Below are 23253 nucleotides of genomic sequence, written 5' to 3'. Positions count from 1 at the left end.
TATAAAAAAAAAAATTATGATTACTGAACAGAATTAGCATAGATCAATGAACTTAAGTTCAAATATTGGGTTTTTTATAATTGATTACTTTTCAAAACTTCATACCAACAAATCAATGAAAGTATAATTAAATTCAAACTGATTTTATTTATAAATAAGATTATTCATTCTTAAAGCTTTGTTCTGTTTAACTTAGTAGAGTTATAACCTGGTAAATGCCATAAATTCCAAAGTAATAGCATACATGATCAATGATCATAAATGTACAATATTTTAAAAGTAATGTAAGACTTTCTAATTCTATTGAAGTGCTGACTAGAATACCTAATCGAAATTCTGGTGTTCAAAAGCAAAATCTTTTTACAACAATATATATTTGGGTGTCTTTTGTTGCCCACCATAATACCCAAATGTTGCGGAGGGTCTTATAATATAAAATGTTGTATCTACTCTCGGTATTGCGAATAAACTTGTTGAAGGGGAGTTGTGATATACCATATAATTAATTTTTGATATATTCGCATATAATATACGAACACTTTGAAACTAAAACTTACCTTACTTTATCTTTGAAAATAAAAATAAGTTAGTAATAATATATTCTTAGCCTAGTGTTAAACAACAGTTGTTTTGATAGGTTATAGTTATATGGTAGATTATACGTACTGTATGGAGATATACATTTATTTAAAACCGATGTAATTTAACATGGCCAAATAGGTTATAGCATGTTATAGGCTATGACTAATAAGGTAAACAATATAACTTATAAGTTCATCCTTAATAATTATAAGTAAAAAGTGTTTCCTGTCACTAAGTAAAGGCGATCCTTATTAATCTTGGTATTTGTCAGAGAGTTTTCAGTACAGAAAAATTTAACTGTGGTGTCTACAGTGGACCAATACATTGTGATACAAATGGTAGACTTTATTATATAGCACTAGATATTCTCACAAATAGTATTTTTTACTAAGCCTCTGAGCTAAAAGCTGTTACAGGTGTCCAAGTAGGCAAGTCCATGTATCCGATACACAACACTAAAGTCCCTAACATAAACCGTGGTTAGGAGGCAACGCCAAAGTGCTACAAAGTCTTCCTTTATATATTACTATATGTACTCTGTTTATATATAGGCTTTGTGCTGTAGGATAAAATCTTTTATCACAAAAATTACTATTCCTCATATTTGTCATTAATACTACAATATTCAAGATAATATAACAGATCTATCGCGAAACCCCGTATTATTTGAAATAAAATATTGTATTTAATATATAAAAGAAGAATAGGGTAATTTAAAACTTAATTTTGTAAAATCTTTGAACAATATCTAAGTTCTTCCTGTAATGACTTAAGAAAAATTTTGTATAACATTTCACTGATTAAGATTTTTATTTACAGCTTAAACAAATTATGAAGATGATTGTTTTTACTGTAGAAATATGGCTATTTAGGTACGTATAGGGTACATAATACAAACTGTGCATTAACAAACAAACCTGATCAATCAAACTGTTAATACTTTAAAATTTCAATCAAACAGTAACTATATGCAAGCAAAACCTTTTTTGAAATTGTACAGTAAAACATATTTTAAGTATCATTGTTTTTTAAGGGATCGGTAAAAAAGCGAAAAAAATTTTAATTCTGTATAAAGAGTAATTCTTTTTGTGACCTAAGGTATATCACCTTTGTGTCTGATCCTGTAAAAGGGTGCTTTAATTAACACAAAACCTTTCTTTTTCCCATTTCAGGTAACACAATTTTTGTTTTCACATGATACATGTTTTTGTCTCTTAATATAGCTTTTAGAGAACAAGTTTACATTTGTACCATTTATCGTTGACAAAATCTAATGATATTATTTATAAAAGCATCAAGTATTGTTTGTATATCCTTCGGTTTAAATGTTCCAATCCATTATTACATTAATGCTCTCCTACCTAGAAACACACCACTAAATTGAAATTCTTATTTATCATACAACAGGCTCGAACACTTATTTGAAGTTGCATTGGCAATTTTTTCACACCTAAAATACTGTCCGAAAACAGGTGAATGCTGTTGATAGGTGACAACTTAAATAAAACCACAGAAAACATACTACTATAACCCAGAATGTCAACCGCATAGTAAAAAGCATTAAGAGTTTTGAGAGAGTTTTGCCTGTTAATTCGTAGGCAGCGCCACCAGCGTTGCTATGCTGAGTGCATGGCAACGTTGGTGGCGCTGCCCACGATTGACAGGCAAAGCTCTCTCAAAACACTAAATGATTTTTACCATGCGGTTGGCATTCTGGGTTATAGTAGTATGTTTTCTGTGATAAAACCCACACGGAAATTCCATGTAATAAATCATTTAGTTTAGCATAGGAAACACGTAATCTATCAAATAAAATATAGATAGTGTGGAATAAACCAACATAATATTTTAAACAAAACGATCCGCCTAGACATGATAACATTTCGTTAAGTATATATTGCACAACAATACAGTTTATGAAATCTTTGTAACATAGAATACCATTAGTATATGCTTTTAAAAGATGCCTCAGGACAGTATGAAGAAACAAGTCTAGAAGGGTATAAAAATAAGATTGTTTATCTTTAATAGCGGTCCCGGAAATAAAATTGCAAAACAAAGACCCAAGACGTGACACAATGCTGCGCCAGATGTGTTCTTTGTTTGCATTTATTCTTTTAGAAATAGATAATTTTTAATCCCATTGTAAGTTTGTATGCTTACATTTTTTATTTGGTTCCCCGGTTAAAACCGTAAAACTATTTTAGTTTGTTGAATATGGTATAGATATATATAACGAAATCTAAATTGTGTTAGCTACTGAACAATGAAGGACGTTTTTAACCGTGTCAAAGACTTGCGATATTTTTTTTATATTGCCTAACAATATAGTAGTGTAATAAAAACTTGTATGAAGCTTGAGTAAAAATAAAGCCGATGTGTAAAGTATGCTTGGGTACTGAATTTATTGTATTATGATTGTGTTTTGTGCAGACCATTTTTATAACTCTATGTTTATTCTTTTCTCTTAATATGCTTCTACAATAGCCACGATGGACGAAAACAGTGTATGTTACTTAAGTTAATCGTTGAATTATCAAGAGGCTTACACACGATCTAAAACCCCAAATCATATTATATATTAGAATTATTCAACCATACAAATCTCTAATATTGCCCCGGTAACATCCTGTCATTCAGGGAAATTTCATATCCAATTTACAACACGCCCGTATCCCCGGAATCATGTTCTATTTCAATGCCATAGCGTAGAAATAACTCGAGTAAAGGGGTACAATAAATAAGAAATAATAGTCCAAAGAAATTCCTGCCTTAAAATGTATTGTTTATACGAGTATTATTGTAGTATCAATTTGTATTCCCAGATTAATCCAATTATTTTCGATCGATTCGTCCTTTTTAATTTTACTTGATTTACATTCCAGGAATACATTGTAGTAGAAACAAATTTGAAATAGATTAGTAATTAATTTACTTTGGTTTTCAACTAAGAAAGACAAATCCTACAATTACTTTTAAGAACGTTAGAAGTGCAGTGCACACAATCCGACATTCAGCTTATCGCTCTTTTATTATTTGGTGATCCACAAATACAACTAAGGCCTTCGTTTAGTAACTTTGGATTGAACTCTACAAATAATGGACTCAAATAGGATCCATAAATGACAATGCCTAATAACTGTTGTATGTAACCAGTCACTGGTTGATTCCATATAGGCTATTGATAATTAATGTCAATCGTTTAACGACAAAAATATGAGTGTTTAAACGATAGAAAATAAAAATTCGACGGTTTTAGAGGCAAAGAAGCTACCTATCTTAATTGTAGAGAGGAAAGCAACACTTAATAAATTAAATACATTTATGGATTATCCCTAAAAGCAATTTTTTGTTTTCAGCTTAACCATATCATAATTTGTTTTTTTACCCTAGGATTGTGTCAGATGTATATGCTAATGCGTTAAGCTTTTTTGTAAATTATATTACTCTATTATTCCATTTCAGAATAATTAGCAAACAATAGTAGCATTACTCACCGTAAGATAACACACCTTTTTCAACGTGGCTCAATCACATTTAGTCATTCTATTACCAAAAATTCCTTACCTAATCCTATCTTATCTGAACCGATAAGTGCAATCAAAGTGCCTTCTTGGTATAGCGTGTTTACAACACAGTTGTGTCACCAGTGGTGTGGTTATTTGACTGTTGTAAGTAACGATTTTAAAATTCAGGGTTGACACTATGGGTAACGATCATCCACATCATCATCATCATCGTCATCATCACGACTGTTGTTGCGCGACTTGTCGTCCTCCCCCACCACCACCTCCTCCATGCTCCAGGTATGTCATGATTTTTGTTAATAAATAAAAAAATCCATTTTAAATCAAAAGAAATATATTAATCACACTGCTGTTTACATCTAAGACCTAAAGAAAAGATATTTGTGTACATTTATGGCAATTTAGAGTTAGTTTTGTTTGCAGCATTGGTTTTTTTTTCAAAAAAATTCATTTTAGAAAAACATGTTATGCTTATATTTTGAGGTACTAATGTTGAATAGAAATGTATTAATTGAAATACTGGTCCGAATATGTTAGTTAGGTGAGATAAAACAATTTAATATCTAAGGCAAAATAATTACGGGGTTCTTATTTGTGATTTTTTAACATCTGTAGTTTATGTGTGTTTTTAGGGGAACCCTAACTATAATCTTAAACTATTTTACGTTATAACTATTTTCTAAAGTACTTTTTAATAAAAAAATTCGTAATATAAACATGTTTGAGAAAAGTAAATAAAATCTTTGTGGGATAGAAACCTTGTACAAACAAATAATGCTACATATGTCAGTATTTTGATAAGTGTACTGTCGGAAATGTACCTTAAAAACTGTCAACTCTCGGCAACTTGTTATATTAATATACAACTTTTCTCTCGAATAAGTGAATAAAAACTTGGTACACAAATTCCTTTTAAGTATCTGTTCATAGAACTTTCATTTTACTTTATAAGAAAGGTTCATTACGAAGAGTCAAGAAGAATATGACAAGATTATAAAGGTTTAGTTAAATCTATTTAGTTTTGCTCTCCAATATCAAAGAAATGGTCCAAAATATTTAACCTACATTCATATTTACTGACGTAATTTTGCAACACACTGATATTCCCAAGGGATTGCCAAACTAGATTTATCAACAAGAGCACTTAAACGTAGTTATCAGTTGGATTACAAAGACAAACAAACAACTGATGCAAACCTATGTTTTTAATCAACCCAGCTGTTTCCTGAAGTACTGCATTCAAGAAGCCAATCACTGATCTTATATCATTGTTTACAAAGGAAATACCGCTTATATAAGGATTGCATTGCATTGTTTACGCTGTGTGAGTTTTTTAACACCATACAGATGTTATCCTTCACCAATCAAATATGGGCCGTCTAGGAGGGGTTTGGAAATACGAGTCGACGAATGAAAGCAAGGTTTTTATACCTTGTATTAAAACCGTGATCAAGAAAATGAAGAAAAATTATGATCAAAAACAGCTTGGCCCATGTTTTAAGTCATCCAATAGAAGAAACTAACCTTTCCAATGATGAAACAAGTACTCAGTAGCCTTCTGATTACTGGGCGAAAACTTTAACACAAACTTAGACACCCAGCTAAATAAATAAATATATGAAGGCTATTATTAGTGGTTTATCAAGACTTGTTCTCAGGTGTACACATTTTTTTCAGTCCCTGGCCACAGCAAACCTGGAACTATGGACCTCCCCCTCCCCCTCCACATCATCATCATCATCATCATCCGCCACCACCGCCTCCTCCAGGGTTTCCAAGCTGTCCACCACACCATCACCAGCCTCCCCCACCAAGATACTAGGTGAATGTCAACTTTATTTATTTACCACTCCAAAAAGTACTTTTTATACTTAACTACAGTTGGTGGTTATTTTGTACCCGGAACGATTTTTGCCATAATATAAACTTGTACAAAGTTATTTTTGGTTATTTAATCACTAAATTATATTCAGTTGCAGTATAGGAAACACGAACATGATATGAAACGAAAACGCATGAATCATAAAACTTACGTATAATATGTGTAGAAAAAGGTTTTCAAGTGCTAGATATGAAATTATTTGAATTTATTTTTACCTCTGTTACAGATGATCGTGATATCTAGCTATATAAAGGGAAATGAAGAAAATTGCGGGAATCTTAAACTTAAATAGCTTTTGAGAGGAAACGACTATTTTGTTAGCACTGTACTTTATTAAGCCTATATAAACGAATTTTACTATTTAAAATGTTTATTACTTCAAACTCTCCTATATAATAAGGTGATGTTACCTTCTATACCACTGGTATTTAACCACGGATAGGTTAATTCTTAAGCCCAAAAAACAAACAATTTTGTACATACCTCAAGTAATGGCAAAGGAATTTTTTATATTAACTTTTACAGAGGAAATGGAAAATGATGAATTATTTATGTTGATGCATTTGGCTCATTTTTGTATAAACTGTGCTACCAAACCTTCTGAATCAGTGTAGTTAGATACGTAGTCAAACTGATACAATACAATTCTATGAATCAAACGGGTTTTTATCGACCGACACGCTTCCATTTATTACGACTCTTGATATTCACACAGATGGAATAGCAAATTGATCCATTACCAGTTTAAGCATCGTGCGCTGTCACCAAGTCACGCATTCACACGTTTAATAATTTACTTGTACATTGAGATTCCATAAATATCACTTCTCGGGCAAATATTTGTTCCTTACTCCATTTAAACCACTTAAAAAACATTATCGTCTAGCTTTTAGTCTAGGGAATGTTTGAAAACGTAGAAGAGTTTGTTTGTTTTTAAATAACTCTCTTTGGGTTTATGGTTACGAGTAACTCGCGGTAGGATAGGAATGACTTAAGCCATTTGTAGTGGTAGGATTAGACAAGCAGCCCCACATGTAAGTAAATGACTTGTCCTTTTTAAATTAAATGAATAAAAAATCACGAACTATAATTTATGTATTTTAAACTGTGCCTTAAACATATATTTTATCATGGAAAAAACACGATATACGAGTTTGATTAGACAATTCAATGGCAAATGCATTCTTAGAACGACGTATCCATTTTAAATAATATCATACGTTGTACACAGTATTCGTCTTACTTTACCGATACTTAAAAAGTACCACTTATGATGTATTATAAATAATGGAGCACAGTGCTTATTTTTATTTGAGTTTTTACCTTTACCAATATAAGAGCACAAACAGATTGAATATAAATTTTTAAAGACACCTGTAAACCATAAACGTCTCGTCCGGAATAAATCCTAATCCTAGTTAAAATAGTTGAACTAATTTGTTCTACAGGGGGTCTCGTAACTCTATACCAATATTTAAGGGAATTGTTCCTGAGTAAGAACCTTATCTAAATATCATATTTAAATTGTCCTGAAGTCCTTAGTTACTCACACATCCGCCATTTTGTTTTTTCATTTAATATTTTTTCTCCAAAAATAGGTTAAAGATACGAAATCGAAACTTTGCAAAAACATTTATGATAACTAGACAAAACTATAAAAGAAATATTTACATATTTAAAACTCATCAAACAAAATGGCGGAAATTTAAAACTTTTGTAAAATAAACGGTTTTTGAGTTATTTATGGAAAAACGTTTTGCATAGCCACCGTTTTGCTTTACAAATTTGAAAAATGTTGATAATTTTTTGTAGCTTCGCCTATAGTTGTCATAAATGTTTGTGCAAAGTTTCAATTTTGTATTTTTAATAAACTAAAAAAAATCTATAAGTGAAAAACAATTGTGGCTGTGAGTAACTAAGGACTTCCGGACAATTTAAATAGGTATTATATTTAGATATGTTTCTTACTCAGGAACAATCCTCTAAAATATTGGAGAGTTCCGGAACACCCTGTATAATCCATTTTCTTTGCACAAATTAGATGACCATAAGGAATAACTTAAAATAGTGAACTAAATCTTGAACTACATACAAACTAACTTGAACTACAACTTGATACGATTTCCTTAAGGTTTCTAACTCTTAAAATGACTAAAAGGTTCTGTGTTCCAATCGCTGACAAAATTTAACTTCTAAAATACGATAGTTTAAGGCTGCGTTTACATTGGAGGCACGCTTGGGCAAGTAAAATGGTGGCGCACGCTTGGCCAAGCTTGCCCTTTGAAACAAAATTGTAGCAGATTACTGGAAACCGGTGGCGACTTGACCAGTGGTGGTTACAGTGCTCGCCACTAGCAAGCGCACGCTGGGACAAGCTTGCGCTTCTCAAATCACGAAACAAAAATATTTGTTTCTACAAGCAAGCGTGCCTCAGTTTGTTGTGGTTCATAGACACAGTAGTATCGGTTGTGTCTGTTGGTAAAGTGTTTATAGTTGTTCAGCATGGATACGGAGGTGTTGATTGATGCTGTTCGTGCAAGAAGGATATAGGATATATTAGTTTCAGGCTACAACCAGGGGTTCCCATCGCCTAATGAATGATTGTAGTTCATGTATTTTTCCACCAGATTTTAGTGATTAATTTGATTTCTTGAACAGGGGAAAATAACACAGTAATAATTTGTTTTTATTCACAACATATGTAATAACACACACCCTTGTTTTAATCATAAAGAAAAATAATTTCAATTACTTTATGACTTGTAATGCAATTATCTGTCAAAATTAAATTGTTTTCTCCTAAACTTAATTGCCTTCATTATGTACTACAATAGACCCTACCAATAAGGTAAATAATTCATTAACAATAATGGTAGCACAAGTGTAAATATATTTGATTAAATTACGCAAGTCGTAGGCTTATTTGAATTGTTAGCAATAACTACTACAATAATACTGTACATATAATGCCCTTTCAATTACCTTAACGTAACCATCAGCTTTTCTTCGGGAGAGATACACTTCCTGAAGTTGGAATGCTTTTCAATATTTGGTGTTATTCTCTCTAAAATGTAGTAAAATGTTTCTGGCATCATTCTAAAATATTCATAAAACTTATCTGGCTATTGCAGAAGATCAGCAAAAATCCGGGCATACTCCCTTCCTTCTTCTCGATCCATAAAAAAATCATTTACCCATTCCCCCCTTACTCGTTCAGAGTCTTGCCCAAGCGTGCTTCCAATGTAAACGCAGCCTTAGGTAAGGTGAATTACGAACAGGGCCTCTAACATGCCTTTGTCTTCTGAAGTTAAGCATCCTGATGTTAAATATTTTCCTGTCTTTCCCCCTTGACACCCTTCACTCAACTTGCTTCTAGCTCAAACCTCTTAGTGTCTCTGGATTTTTTTTGGCAATATTTCACTATTAATAGACATTCTACTAAAAGCAGTGACAGCAAAAAAATGTTGTTTTAGTAACAAAACTATCAAATAGGTACAATACAACGTTTGTTGATGGAAGGTCTAAAGCACCGAGATAATAATACATTTCAGAAGTATTACGTATACTATATTAAAATAGGTAAACCTTAAGTGTTTTCTATGTTAAAAGCTTAAATTAAAACCATACTAGGGGTCGTCCAGTGGTCGAAAACTCGACCAAAAATATGTAATGTGCACTTGACTATAGGAGACTGAAGTAGACATTCCATCAATGGATCAGCTTCTTTTATTAAAAAAAACGTGTATTTGAGTGAGCAAGTCACAGAATTCATGTCTAAAATCGTGTTTTCTACCTTATTTTTCCTGCTGACAAAGTTGATTGGTCTAATTTATATGGACTAATTTATATGGATAATTACTGCTAAGTATAATATACTTGACAAGATTAAATGAATTAACGCTATATAACATAATTATTCAATTTATTTTACGAACTCCACTTTGGTAGACGGACGCAGCATTTTATGTCGTTGAGGTTGACAAGTGACAAAACCGAAGGAAACAGATACACCCTTTAGCAGGAAATTACCAATTAACCTTGTGTCGTTATACAATGCTAACATAAGTATTTACAAAACACGTTTAAGAAATAGGCGTACTAATAAACATAACATTTAATTATAGCCTCAAAACCTTAACCTTAATATTAAAATGTTCATTTTCCAAAATGAGGTGTTTTCATTGTATTTGAAATAGGGTTAAAAGGCTGATTAGAAAAGAGTTCTTCTAACATGTTAGTTGCCATCACGATGGTGTCTAAATACATGGTTTTATATGCCAAAAATCTAATTGATAGTGCTTAATTAATGACCACGGTTACCAATAAACGAATTGCAGTATAGTAATCGTTAACCAAATATTACCTCTTCATAGTTTAAATTATTGCATCGGTATATTTTGTCCCAAGCCAAAGGTTTTCATGGTTAAAATTGTCCGACGATACCGCTCTAGGCAACAATTAGGTTGAGCGTTCAATAAATTAATAGAAAACTGTAGTCTCTCTAGCGGAAAGAGTTCAAACGGTGATATTACTCATATGAATCAATAGTTAACAGACGCATGCCTCTAGGGGTATGGTTAAAACCTCTACATGCATTGAACAATACAATTGTAGCCTTAAAAATTTCCAGTTCAGAGTGCAAAGTTTTACTCATAAATTTCGAAAATTCATCGTAGTCTAAGATTATTTTTCTTTTGTTATGAACCGGTTTGAAACTGCTAAAATCAATCAATAGATATTTCAACACACCCACCCTATTAGATTCAATACTGAACAACGAATATTGATGCATGGACGATGGACTGATTTGATGCAACAAAGTGCACACAAGTAATCAAAACTGCTGCTCAGGTTCGGTGTAGTTTAGGAACGTAGTGAATTGTAATGTAGTTCTATTGAGGGCTCACAACGAGCACGTAGATATCAACTGTACGATTGTAACTGACTCTACAACATTACACTCGGCACTTACAATACACCTGATATCATAGATTAACATAATCCCTTGGTAAATTTGTCACCCTTTATGTATCAGCAGAACACAATTTTAATGTTAGTTACATCCAATCTAGGGAAGTGATTTTGTTTAATTTTTTCTGGTTGTTTCAGTTATTTACAAGTTATTCTTGTTCAACCAGATAAAACGATCTAATCAAAAACAGATGTAATAGTTTAACAGTAGTACAACATATTCTTTTAATTGTTTATTATATTTACTGTTACGTTTGCTAACAATTTTTACTTCGTTGAAAATATTTAAGTATTAAGCTTTTCGCTACGCTACTGTGAAGTGGCCTGTTTTCGTTACATGTTTTTCACCTGCAAAAATTCGTCATCACTTTCTGTTTTACTACGGAAATGTTTACTATGCAAAAGAAATGTTTAATATATTTTTTTGGATTTTTCTGACGTAAACAAACAAAGATTTGTTAGTGTTTTGTCAACTGTTTAAATTTTCCACCAATACTTTACTATCACTGTAAATATTAACTTTAAATTGAAGGAATAACCTAAAAGATGCAATGAGTTATGTACTACTCCCAACTGTAATAAAGCAATTATCCAATGTCTGTTTTAATGTTGGGAAAAAATTACTTTGTGGTGTAGCGAACAGTAAGGTTCAAAACACGAGTGCAAGAGTGTCCAAACATATTCTCGGCCATATTTAGTGCTCGTTAAATCTCACAATTCATACACATGGTCTGAAATCTATATAATTAATACGCTACATGAAACTTTGTCGGTTGAACTCCTCCGCCATTTCTAAACCGATTTTATCCATTGAAGTCTCATTGGAAAGAGCGAGTCGCGTAGATTTGCAAACTGGCCTTACATTTTTTTTAAAGTCCGTTGGGCTCTGCCCCAGTGGCTTTGGAAGTTCCCATGTTATCCTTATGAAAAACATAATTATTGTTTACATTTTGATCAGCTGTATAATTTTATTGCTGTTATTTATTTTTCAATTCAATGAAACGCATTGAGTACATTTATTTACTATTTGAGTTTGTGTAAACATAACCCCCAAGACGGATCGTGTTAGTATGGTTGTATCTTAAATTTGTGTATTTATCGCTGTTTTGTGTCGCTATGAAGGATCGTGTTAGCATGATTGTAACTTAAATTTGTGCATTTATCGTTGTTTTGTGTAGCTATAATTTGTTTATTTGTTGTTTTTTCTTTTAAATGCCTCCGACGCTACTACAACGAAATATGTACAGGAGGCGTAATCGTGATAACGACCGCAGCTACAGAACAGTGACACGTAATAAGCTCAACTATTAGGTTAAAAATGCGCCCTAACACTACCCCAAAACAAAACAACTTTTCGTTCTCAATTGGCCCTCATCATTGACCTGTGTTGCCTGTTCAGCGAGGCATTTTGAGAATGAGACGAAAACTGGCCGGAATGCTTTAGGTTTATCAATAACGAAGATAAACATGGTCTGAGTTACACGCCGGTAATCTTTGAGTTGACTCTTTTAAATTCATTGTAAATATGGCTGTTATTCGTTTTGAAATAACTCCTGTAATACTTTGCAATTGCTCGAATTCGAGCAACATGTACACTAGTATGTAATAAATTACTTAATACTCTTGTTATGAAATATACTTCTTATATTCTAACTAGCAGAGTACCCGTCCTTCGTACGGGGTTGGCATATAAGTATAAAATGCTTATTGCAGTTATACTAAAGCTTTGCGTTTGCAATGGGGGAGGACAAAGTTTGATAAAATTTGGTTCTTTAAATGTACAGTATGATATAGTATAACACATCTACCATAGCCATTATGTTTTAACACTGTACCTAAACAATAGAAAAAATAAATCATCAAACATTCGCACAATATCACAAATTATTCATTAAATCAAAAACATAAACATAACTGTAAACAATCCTACTTTGACAGTTCTCATTCACACAGTTCTGTGTATCACAGCTTTTAGTTACTGCTTCGTTCAAATTAGCTGTTGCCATATATGCAAAAACAAAATAATAATAGTGCTGCACCCTGCTGGGAAAGCTTATAACTTTTTAATGCTATATTATTTATAGAACCAAACTCTTATTATACTGTAAAACCAACTTGTTAAGTTCAAACAGCTGACTAAATTCATTAATTCCTTTTAAATAGAAATACTCATAGGTTAACATGAGGAACTGCAGAACCACTGGGGCGGAGCCCGAAAGGAATTTTGAGATAACAATAGGCCTATATGTTAATCGGGAATGTTAGCTATCATCATGCCAAATTTCAGCCCAATCCATCTAGTATTTTTCGCGTTTACTTGTCACAAACATACATACATCCATACATCCAAACTTTCTCATTTATAATATTAATAGTAGGATATATTTCTTCATCATCTTTCCGTTTAATAGTGTTCTTAATAGATATTCTATAGTTCTCTCGGTAACAGTTAAACCGAAGAACATCACTGTTTATTATAAAGTCATGATGATGATTACAATGATCTTAAAAACAATTTAAATTGTTTCGTTAGATTTACTAAGAATTATATTAAGATTTGTATTTCTTTCTAAATTAATTTGAATTAATCCACTTATTAAAAATATCATGGACGTTTATGCTGTTTAAGCCATTTTATTTTCAAATAATTAGTTGGTTGACCAAAAAAACGAAAAGTATACTAACTCAGCCCAGACACAAACTGTGCGAACCTGAAACATTACGGTATTATCTTAAACAATTAATGTTCTTTTCTAAGTACTACTGGTGTTTTTTTTTTCATTTGTTATTGTTTGTATTTGATTTAAATAAGCTTAAGAAATCCGAGCATAACGAGTTCTATGTATGGATGTGTATCCAGATTAAAACTAATTAATTTTTACCAATCACAATTTGTTGAAGCCCAAGTACATTGTGTAAAAAACTGGTTTTAACTTCTATAGTATGATGGGAAGACTTTTTATAGGATTTTTTTTTTAAATATAATGATCCTCTAACACACTAAATACAAATCAAATTGAGTAATTTGGGATAAGTTAAAATTTCCTGCTGCAAACAAAACTAATCGAAATATCTCAAACAAAATGTGCCGTTTAATATGTATGTAATAATACCCCCGCCGCAGCAAACCTGCAGACTTAGCGAATTTCCATTTGCCTGATTGGATTTAAACTAAAATGTCTCCTTAAAAATATCACATTTATTCCCTATTTAAACAGAATTAGTTTAATGAGTACTTAGGTTTGCTGCAACAGGGAGGGTAAAAAAGTTTTTTTATGTAAAATATTAAAAGGTACTGCGGTTTAGTAAGAAATTAATGTATTTTCCAAATTTGATCAAAATATGTCCATAAACAAGCAAACTACAACAGTTGACTTATTCTCCATAAGAATAACATGGGAATTTTAAAATTACAATTTTTTTGAATTTTCTCCGTAACAATTAGGCGCATAATAACGCTTCAATATACTAAATTATTTGTTTTTTTAAGCTCTACAAAATGGTTTGAAAAGAAATTGTGAAATTTTGTGTTTTTAGGGTCAAAAATGGGAAAAACCTATTTTTACCCCATAAAACCCCCCATAAACCCCCGTTCCCATAGTCCGATCATGCTGGTTCGCGAACTCATTCAAGTTTATCCCGCCTTACACCTTCAAACCAAATTTTATCAAAATCGGACAAAAATTACTCAAGTTATCGTGCGGATGGACACATATATCTAATATATAAAATTCTCGTGTCACAGTGTTTGTCTGCAAACTCCTCCGGAACGACTTCACCGATCGTTATGAAATTTGGTGTGTAAATTCTGTAGGTATGCGAATCGGACGTAAACTATTTCCCGTTTCGAAATTCTTAAAAGGGCTCCGCCCCAGTGGCTCTGGAGTTTCCCATGTTAACCTTATGAGAAATGGAATTAATGAATCTTAACAGCTGTTTCAATTAAACAAGTTGGTTCTGTTCTATGATGTTCAATAGCAAGTTACAAGGATTACCAACAGGGTGCAGCACTATTATTTCTTTTACATTTATGACAACAGCTAAGTAGCGAACGAACTTCAACCTGGAGGCGAGTTAGCGTAGCGAACGAGCTAACCTGAAGGCAAGTGAGCGCAGCGAACGAGCTCCAACCTAAAGGTGAGTGAGCGTAGCGAACGAGCTCCAACCCAAAGGTGAGTGAGCGTAGCGAACGTACTTCAACCAGGACGTGATTGAGCGATGCGAACGAGATCATCTTGAAAATTAAACGTAACGGTACTTTCTTTCCATCGGTCTGTCTTAGGGGAAACCTATAACTTAGGCGATACGAAGTTCGCCGGGTCAGCTAGTATATATATATATATATATATATCTATATATAGATATATAAAAATTTGAACGAATGGTGTTTTTGGCCTCTGGGGACATCAAAATGAAAAAGTAAATCGGTCCCGGGCTTAGGTCTTACCATGAGACCTACGGTAATAGCTACTTCCCTATAGGGAAATTCGCTAAAAACAGGGAAATACGTACAGTAATGTTTTGTCAATACTCAATTTGATTTCCATAATATTGGTTGACGAGAAATATGCAGATATCCATAGAATGTAACACATAATTCAACAAAAGGTCACCATTGGGTTTGGACTAGATTAAACAGTTAGGATAATATTCATGTAGGCTATGTTAATTAATTATTAAATTGATATTTAGGGGTTTTTTATAATGAAGATTTGGCTTGACTTTGAAGTTTAATTTTACAATATTCACGGGTTATTTATAAATAGTGCACTTTCTTTTGTATATTTATCTTGAGTATAAATGATTACAAATAAAAACTTTTAAACTAGAATTTGATAATAAACCTCTGCTGTTGATCCACTTATTGAATGGAAAGAAGCAAAATGTATTTGTTTTTTAGTTCATACTCTAAAACAATTCACAAGATTGTGCAAGTGACGTAATCATGTCATTCATTTAGCTGAGGTGTGTTGTTGAGATACGGCTTATTTGTTTGCTCCTAGGATATCAGTGCAATTAGTTGTTGCTCTGCCATCACGTTCACAAAGGAGCCAGGATTACGCCTTCAGGCTATGTCTTTAACTCTCTAGATACTACCATAGATTAAACATACTCCCTTAGTAGATTCTCCGCGGGATAGGGGTCGGTATGTTCGAGCGCTTGTACGGCGAAGTTGCGTGCTGCCCACGTAGTTCAGTACGGTCAGGCTAGGAGCGCTAGAGGTCTCACCGTACAGCCACACACACAAACACACTCTTACCGCGTTATAGCTCTCACACGCGCGTCCACAAGCCCCGCGCGCCCCGCCGCGCGCCAGCACTGAGCACCAGCGAGCAAGGAATACCACCTTGGCACATAGGCCTACACACGACCACGACACTCACACCCAGCTTGATTCCATACAGCGTGATTTGTACGTGCAGAGCCTCGGCTAACTGTATTTCAGTATTTGTAACACCAGTGTTTTATTGCGATTGTTCTAGTTTAGTTAATGTGATGTTGATAATTAAATTAATAATTGTTCTTTTATTTGAATAGCCATCTATTGTATTTGTTACTTGTGAGTATTTTTAACCGACTTCCGCACTACCAACAAAAGAATGAGGTTCTCAATTCGTTTGTGCCAATGTATTTTTTTCTATAGATGTTCATCAATTTCTCTGGGATTTTTATACCGATCAGCGTGGTTCCACTCCCAAAATAACCATGGTTTCCCTTTGGTACCATATATAACATTATGTTTAAGTGTAGGCCTAAATATTGGTTCCAGTGAAAAAATGTCGAAAACCTTTATAAAATATTTATTTCGTTAATTTTTTTACAGAGAAAGCAATAAATAATAATAATATTCTTACAACTGTTAGTTGAAACGATGAAGGTACAGAGACCGATCTTCATGAAAAAGTTGCTTAATCTATTTCATGCCATGGAGCCTAAATAACTGACTTTGAGTTTACTAGGCGTTTTGTTTTGGTTACTATGAACAAGGTATTTCAACATTTGACCTGCATTTTGTATAACTCCGTTTTGAGTATTGAAATTGTATACTGTTATCAACACCATAAAATAAACATCATAACAATAAAATTATAGTATATCATTGGTAACATTATTCCAATCGAACAATACACTTATTTCCTATTGATTTTTAAGACATAAAACTTTTATATAGGCTTCGTCGGTTTACAAAAAACATGTTTGGCTGCAAAAGATAGGTAGTAGGGTATAGTGTGGTAAAAAATAGAGTTCGTACCACGGACCGAAATGGTTTTGCAGCTCTCGATCGATTTAATTTCTGGCAATCCCAATTCATCACCTGGTTTACCAAATTTTTATAACCAGGAATTATGTAACCTGAACAGGTGACTCAAGCAGTTTTAAAATAATAACTGTTCAGTAACTTTCTTGATCGGTCCAAATCATTTTGCTTTTAAAACCCCTTTACATAGAGTGAGGGAGAGAGGTTTTGAGTTTAAACAGAAGTTAAAACTACGTTTGCTGATGACACTGCAAACGTATGACACTGCATAACACATGACATCCGACTGTTGTCGAGTCATGTGGACCCTCAAGTCGCTTACATAAATCTACAAGCTGCCTTGACTGAGTTCAATATTGGCTTAAAAAGTGGAGGATAAAAGTCAACGAAAACAAGTCCAAACATATTGTTTTTACTCTGAGAACAGGGTACAATCATCCAGTAACCATTAATAATGTAGCCTTAACGGAGGCAGACAGTGTAAAATATTTAGGTCTAACTCTTGACAAAAAATTAAGTTGGACATCTCATATCTGGTGCAAGAGACAGCAAATGGAATTAAAACTTCGTAAACTCAATTGGCTACTAGGTACGAATTCAAAATTATCATTGGCTAACAAAATTTTACTGTATAAAGTTATGATCAAACCAATTTGGACATACGGAATTCAACTTTGGGGGACCTCGAGCAAATCCAACATCGAAATTCTTGAACGATTTCAGGCTAAGGCACTGAGAAGAATTATTGGCACACCCTGGTTCGTATCCAACACTACAATTAGGAATGACTTCAAAATTAAATCAGTGAAAGAAGAAATCACAGACCTTAGCAAAAATTATCAAAACAAATTAGAATACCATCCGAACAGTCTTGCTGTTAATCTGCTGGACAATAGCCAGTTTATTACCAGGTTAAAAAGTGTTGTGCATGTGCTGGACCTAAGCTACAGATTCCTGTAAATATTTAAATGACTGATCCAATTATTGGCAAGACTTCTTGATGAACGGGTGCTTGCTTCCTAACATAGTTTTTTAGATACATGTTTTACTTATTGTTCTCATATTTAAACAGATTGTAAAATAAATTCTGATAGAAAAACCCTTTAAGTAATAAATATGTTACAAATTAGAATTAAGTCACTAATAAGATGAAATAATTTATCTTTGTAAAAAAACAACCGATTTCAAACCTTCTAAAATAATAAAAACAATAAAATCATAACAGGATAGGTAACATAAATATATAACAAACATAAGCACTGTTTTTTATACCAAGGAAGTATTTACTTGTATTTAATATTTACTTCTGAATGAATGCAATATGCAACTATGACACACTAATTGTATATATGAATAAGAAACAAATTATGTTGATATTATGTTAGGGAAAAGAGGCTAGGTCAATATTAAAACGTTACTTATCCAAATTAAAAATATTTAAATGCATTATCATTAAAAGATACTAGTTAATATCACTATAGGATTATAATTTATTATCTTATAAAAAAAAACTTAAAAGAGGTAAGTATCTGCCAATGATGGGTTACAATAATAAAATAACTCCAAACGCAAAACTCTGAAAAAACATGAAGATTAACATCATTAGTTATAGATAACCGCCTGCAATGTGGACATCCTCTTTAAATTTTCAGTATGTTGTGTCACACATCATCATAGACTTCAAATACGTGAACTTGAACATTACAAAAGTTTACTTTGAAAGATTTATTTAGTTACTTTTAGAGTGTTTAAAGTAGGTTGGGTTTTTATTACAAAGATACATTTTTAGAAGTTTACAACTGTTAGTTAAGGAATTTGTTATTGTGATATATATAGGCCTATACAAAATTCTTAGGTTTTCTCTTCTTAGTTATACGAGTCGGTTCGGCTCTTTTAACAGACCGATTTTCATAATTTTGGTCTAAAATTCAAGGTATACAAGCACAGATTTGCCATCAAGCATCGGCATTCGTTTATCTAGAGTCTAATTCAAGTTATGCACAAACGAAACTTCCTCCATGTACATTTCTTTTAGGAGTTAAATTTGGTATTTCTTTTCCGATTTTCTTCTCCTCCATGCAGGATCTCAAGACAGTCCGGACTCTCAGTGGTTAGGAAATAGTGCTCAAAAAGCGATTGTGAACTGTGATGAGTCGTGCACGGAATCAGGGAGGTTAGTTATCCTAGTCTACGCCACAAATAGGTCATACAATAACCATGTAGGTAATCAATACCCTGCAGCCCAACATGTTAAAACATTCTTGAAACTATTTCCGAACATATGCGAATTTCCCATATAGGGAATAAGCTATTACCGTAGTACTCATGGTAAAACCTGGACCCGGGGCCGATTTAATTATTTTGCTTTGAGGTCCCTAGAGGCCGTAAAACACCATCCATTGAAATTCATCGCGCAAATCGCGTATATATATATATGTGTCCGTTAGCGCGATAACTCGAGCAAAAATGGTCCGATTTTTATGAAACTTAGTACAATATTTCTATGTAAAAAACGTTATAAATTAAAGAAAACAGTGAGTGTAAATGCACGTGTTAACAATGGCAGTGTCTGGCTGTAGCTTCCGATGCAACGTCACATGGTGGCGGGGTTGGAAGGGCAGCATCAGGCGGCACGCGTTCACTTCAAAGGACTGGGCTAACCCAAGGTCACACTATTAATAGTGTACGCACCCACGCACCACCGTCACCGCGAACCAGGTGAAGAATACTATTCTTAATTCGATTATTTTTTTTACATTTAGTTTTGCATTGCAGTTGTTTTTTTATTATTTCAATTTAAAAATTGACAAACAACTTATTTTATTAACACTCTAAGCATTGCCTTACAATATTATATTACAAAACCGTACACCTACTTTAAACCGAACCTGCTTGAAGGCTGTTTAATTGCGCGGACTGCAGGAGGGACTTGATGAAGCCACTATGGACTTCTGACACTAGCGGAGTTCAGTTTTGATGCCGTTTTAAAGAAAAGCATCCATGTTTTTATGTTCAAAAACACGGTACTGTTAAGGATGCGCTCTGCCTCAGCTCAGGAAATCTCAACTCGGGCCAGTAGATTATGTTGCGCCATTGAACAGCGCCACGAGAAGCGCTTGTAGACGTTTTAAGTCCTCTTAAATAACTCACTTAACTTTTGAAATATTTTTCATCTGAAGATTGTTCCTTACTCCTTAGATTAAAATTTAAGACTCTAGCTTTTTTGATTTTCTTCAAAAAATGTATTTGTATGTGTAAAATGCGTTAGAAAAAACGCTTATATAGAAGTATTTATTTACAGTTACTTCCCACTTAAAATTGTGCTACAGTAGTACCAAAAAATTAAAAAAGATCAAGCCTGCAGATATAAGGAAGGAATACATTAACATAAATATATTTTTAATTGGTTAAGTACCAAGCCTGACATTAACGGAGAGCCAAAGCCATTGCATTAACGTGCGGCGGACAGGCAGAGCGCACGCCCTAGATTTGGCGCTGCAAAGCGACGTATTTTCCGGATGCATCCAATTTGGATGAAATGTTACACCAACTGTTACCAAACACCAATACTGTATTTCATCCTGAACAAGGTTCTAGTTGCAAAAATTAAAAGAAGCCTGCAGGCTATGTCAAAGGATCTGCGTCAGCCCGGTGGTAAATATGGTGAAAAGTGGGAAAAAGTTATGAAACTAACAAACAAGTAAATGTCAATCAATCAACCAAATCAATTCAAATTGGACAGTAATTTAGAAAACTTTTAGATTAGTAAAACAGGTAAACAGTAAAACGTCCTCAAACACACGAATACTAAACACAGAACCAGTGTGGATTATAAAATACCCCCGCCGCAGCAAACCTGCCGTCTAAGCGAATTTCTATTTGGCCGAATTGATTTTCAATTGATCTATTTAAATAACATTAGGTTTAACGAGTACCTAGGTTTGCTGCTACAAGGAAACTAATAAAGTAGTGTGGTTTTTAGTAAAATATTGATAGCTTACTATAAAATAAATAAATTTGCCAAGTTTGATCAAAACATATCCATAAACAAGCAAACTACAACATTTTACAATATTCTCCATAAGAATAACATGGGAATTTTAAATTTACCATTTTTTTTAGTTTTCTCCGTAACCAATAACCGTACAAAAACACTTTGATATACTGAATTGTTTGTTTTTTTAAGCTCTTTAAGAAGGTTTAGAGAAAAATTGGGAAATTTTGTGTTTTGAGGGTAAGAAGTGAGAAAAACCTATTTTTACCCCATAAAACCCCCCATAGAACCCTGTTCTCATGGTCCGATCATGCTGGATCGCGAACTCATTCAAGTTTATCTCGCCTTACACCTTCAAACCAAATTTCATCAAATCGGATAAAAATTACTCAAGTTATCGTGTTCACGGACACATATATATATATATATATATATATAAATCTATATATATATATATATATATATATATACATTAATAAATAATATGTAAAATAACATGAGTACCCTTTTTTTATATTCTTTTTTATTTAATAAATCACAACATGTTTCGTCTCTAAGGACCATTTTCAAGTGTGTTCAACACACTTGAAAATGTCCTTAGAGACGAAACATGTTGTGATTTATTAAATAAAAAAGAATATAAAAAAAGGGTACTCATGTTATTTTACATATTATTTATTAATTACTTAGTAGCCCTCATAAGTGAACAAGTTTACAATATATATACATATATAAAAATTTGAACGAATGGTGTTTTTGGCCTCTGGGGACATTAAAATGAAAAAGTAAATCGGTCCCGGCCTAAGTCTTACCATGAGACCTACGGTAATAGCTACTTCCCTATAGGGAAATTCGCTAAAACACACAAACGTGTATACTGTATATGTTAAGTTTTATCCTAATTAATACACTCGCAGTGATTTACCTTGAGTTTTGTTTATAGTTATCGCAGATGAGACGTGCAGGAAACTGTAAACGTTTTGAATTCAGAGGGAATATTGGGTAGGGATCGTTAGAATATGTCATTTGGATTAAATAAACTAACCTACTACAGTATACTCCCGACTATCCGCGGGATTGACTGGCGAGAAAACTGAGTTCGTGGATAAGCCGCAAATTGCTGGTAATGGCTAAACAAAGGTCGAAGGCACTAAAAAACAACACACAAGTGCTTTAAATAAGTTCATTATACAATGCACTCTTCGAAAACTTAATAAATGTCATCTATGGTATTGACGAAATTTAATGTACGAAAAATTATACTTACATTTTTTAGTTTAATTGTAATGAAAATTGTTTTAAATGTAAACAATTCGTTTTTAATTGTTGGTTATGTTATATATGGTTATGTTAGGATGCATGATATAAATATTGCTGTGATTAGGTTGTTTGGGTGTAAGTAGATTAAGTAACCTAAAATGCTGTACGATGATTAATGTTATTAAAACATAGTATTACAATGTTATTATGTAAACATTAGAGTCAAGTGATTAAATACAAAACGTCAAATTAAATACATTGATGAGTTAAACATTTCATAATTATTTCCTTTGGATCCTTAAATTTAAATTGTTTATAGATACTTACCTAATGTTGCGCAATTACTTTCTAATACAAATAATAATTAATTGTATTTCCAGTTCATAAAGCGTTTCAAAATTAAATTCTCAAATCACATACATTACTTCATTTATTTTAAACAAAGCTTTGCGAAGTTTTTTGCCAGTAACAGTCGTACACTACTCTCGAATACGGATTTTTGAGTGTCCATGAGGATTTCATCTCCGCCCGACAAAATTAAAAGAAAAACATGTAATTTGGGAAAAGTATGAATTATGTAGGAAATAAGGGTTTATTTTTTATTATTTATTTAAAAATGATTCGTTGGTAATGACTAATGAATGAATGATCGGTTATTTATAGTAGGCCTACACTATACAACCTTTTACTCCATGACTATGAGCTTCTTTGTACTTCGTATAAAATAACAGAAAAACTATATTCGCGTATGATTGTAAAATGTAAGGATTAGCTGCTA

General features: G+C 32.8%; 2 protein-coding genes across 3 annotated transcripts in view; both read left to right on the top strand.

Moving 5' to 3' along the window:
* Positions 1–23253, top strand: part of LOC128990836 (synaptotagmin-5) — a 233353-nt gene that overhangs the window by 154712 nt on the left and 55388 nt on the right. The window lies entirely within an intron of this gene.
* On the top strand, positions 4224–6368 carry LOC128990839 (uncharacterized). Its single transcript, XM_054413452.1, has 3 exons — positions 4224–4388; positions 5787–5931; positions 6218–6368. The coding sequence occupies exons 1-2, from the start codon at positions 4288–4290 to the stop codon at positions 5929–5931; spliced, it is 246 nt and encodes an 81-aa protein (XP_054269427.1). The 5' UTR covers positions 4224–4287; the 3' UTR covers positions 6218–6368.

The sequence above is a fragment of the Macrosteles quadrilineatus genome, unplaced genomic scaffold, assembly GCF_028750875.1.
Source record: "Macrosteles quadrilineatus isolate MER2022 unplaced genomic scaffold, UCM_ALF_1.0 Scaffold_3__2_contigs__length_128488019, whole genome shotgun sequence".
NCBI classification, from domain to species: Eukaryota; Metazoa; Arthropoda; class Insecta; order Hemiptera; family Cicadellidae; genus Macrosteles; species Macrosteles quadrilineatus.
The sequence above is the reverse complement of the archived record's forward strand: the minus strand, read 5'-3'. Positions and strand labels throughout refer to the sequence as shown.

Excerpts from the sequence above, each read along its gene's own strand:
- LOC128990839 (XM_054413452.1), top strand. The coding sequence starts at position 4,288 with ATGGGTAACGATCATCCACATCATCATCATCATCGTCATCATCACGAC. Across the intron at positions 4,389-5,786 it reads CCACCTCCTCCATGCTCCAG|TCCCTGGCCACAGCAAACCT; the intron begins GTATGTCATGAT and ends CATTTTTTTCAG.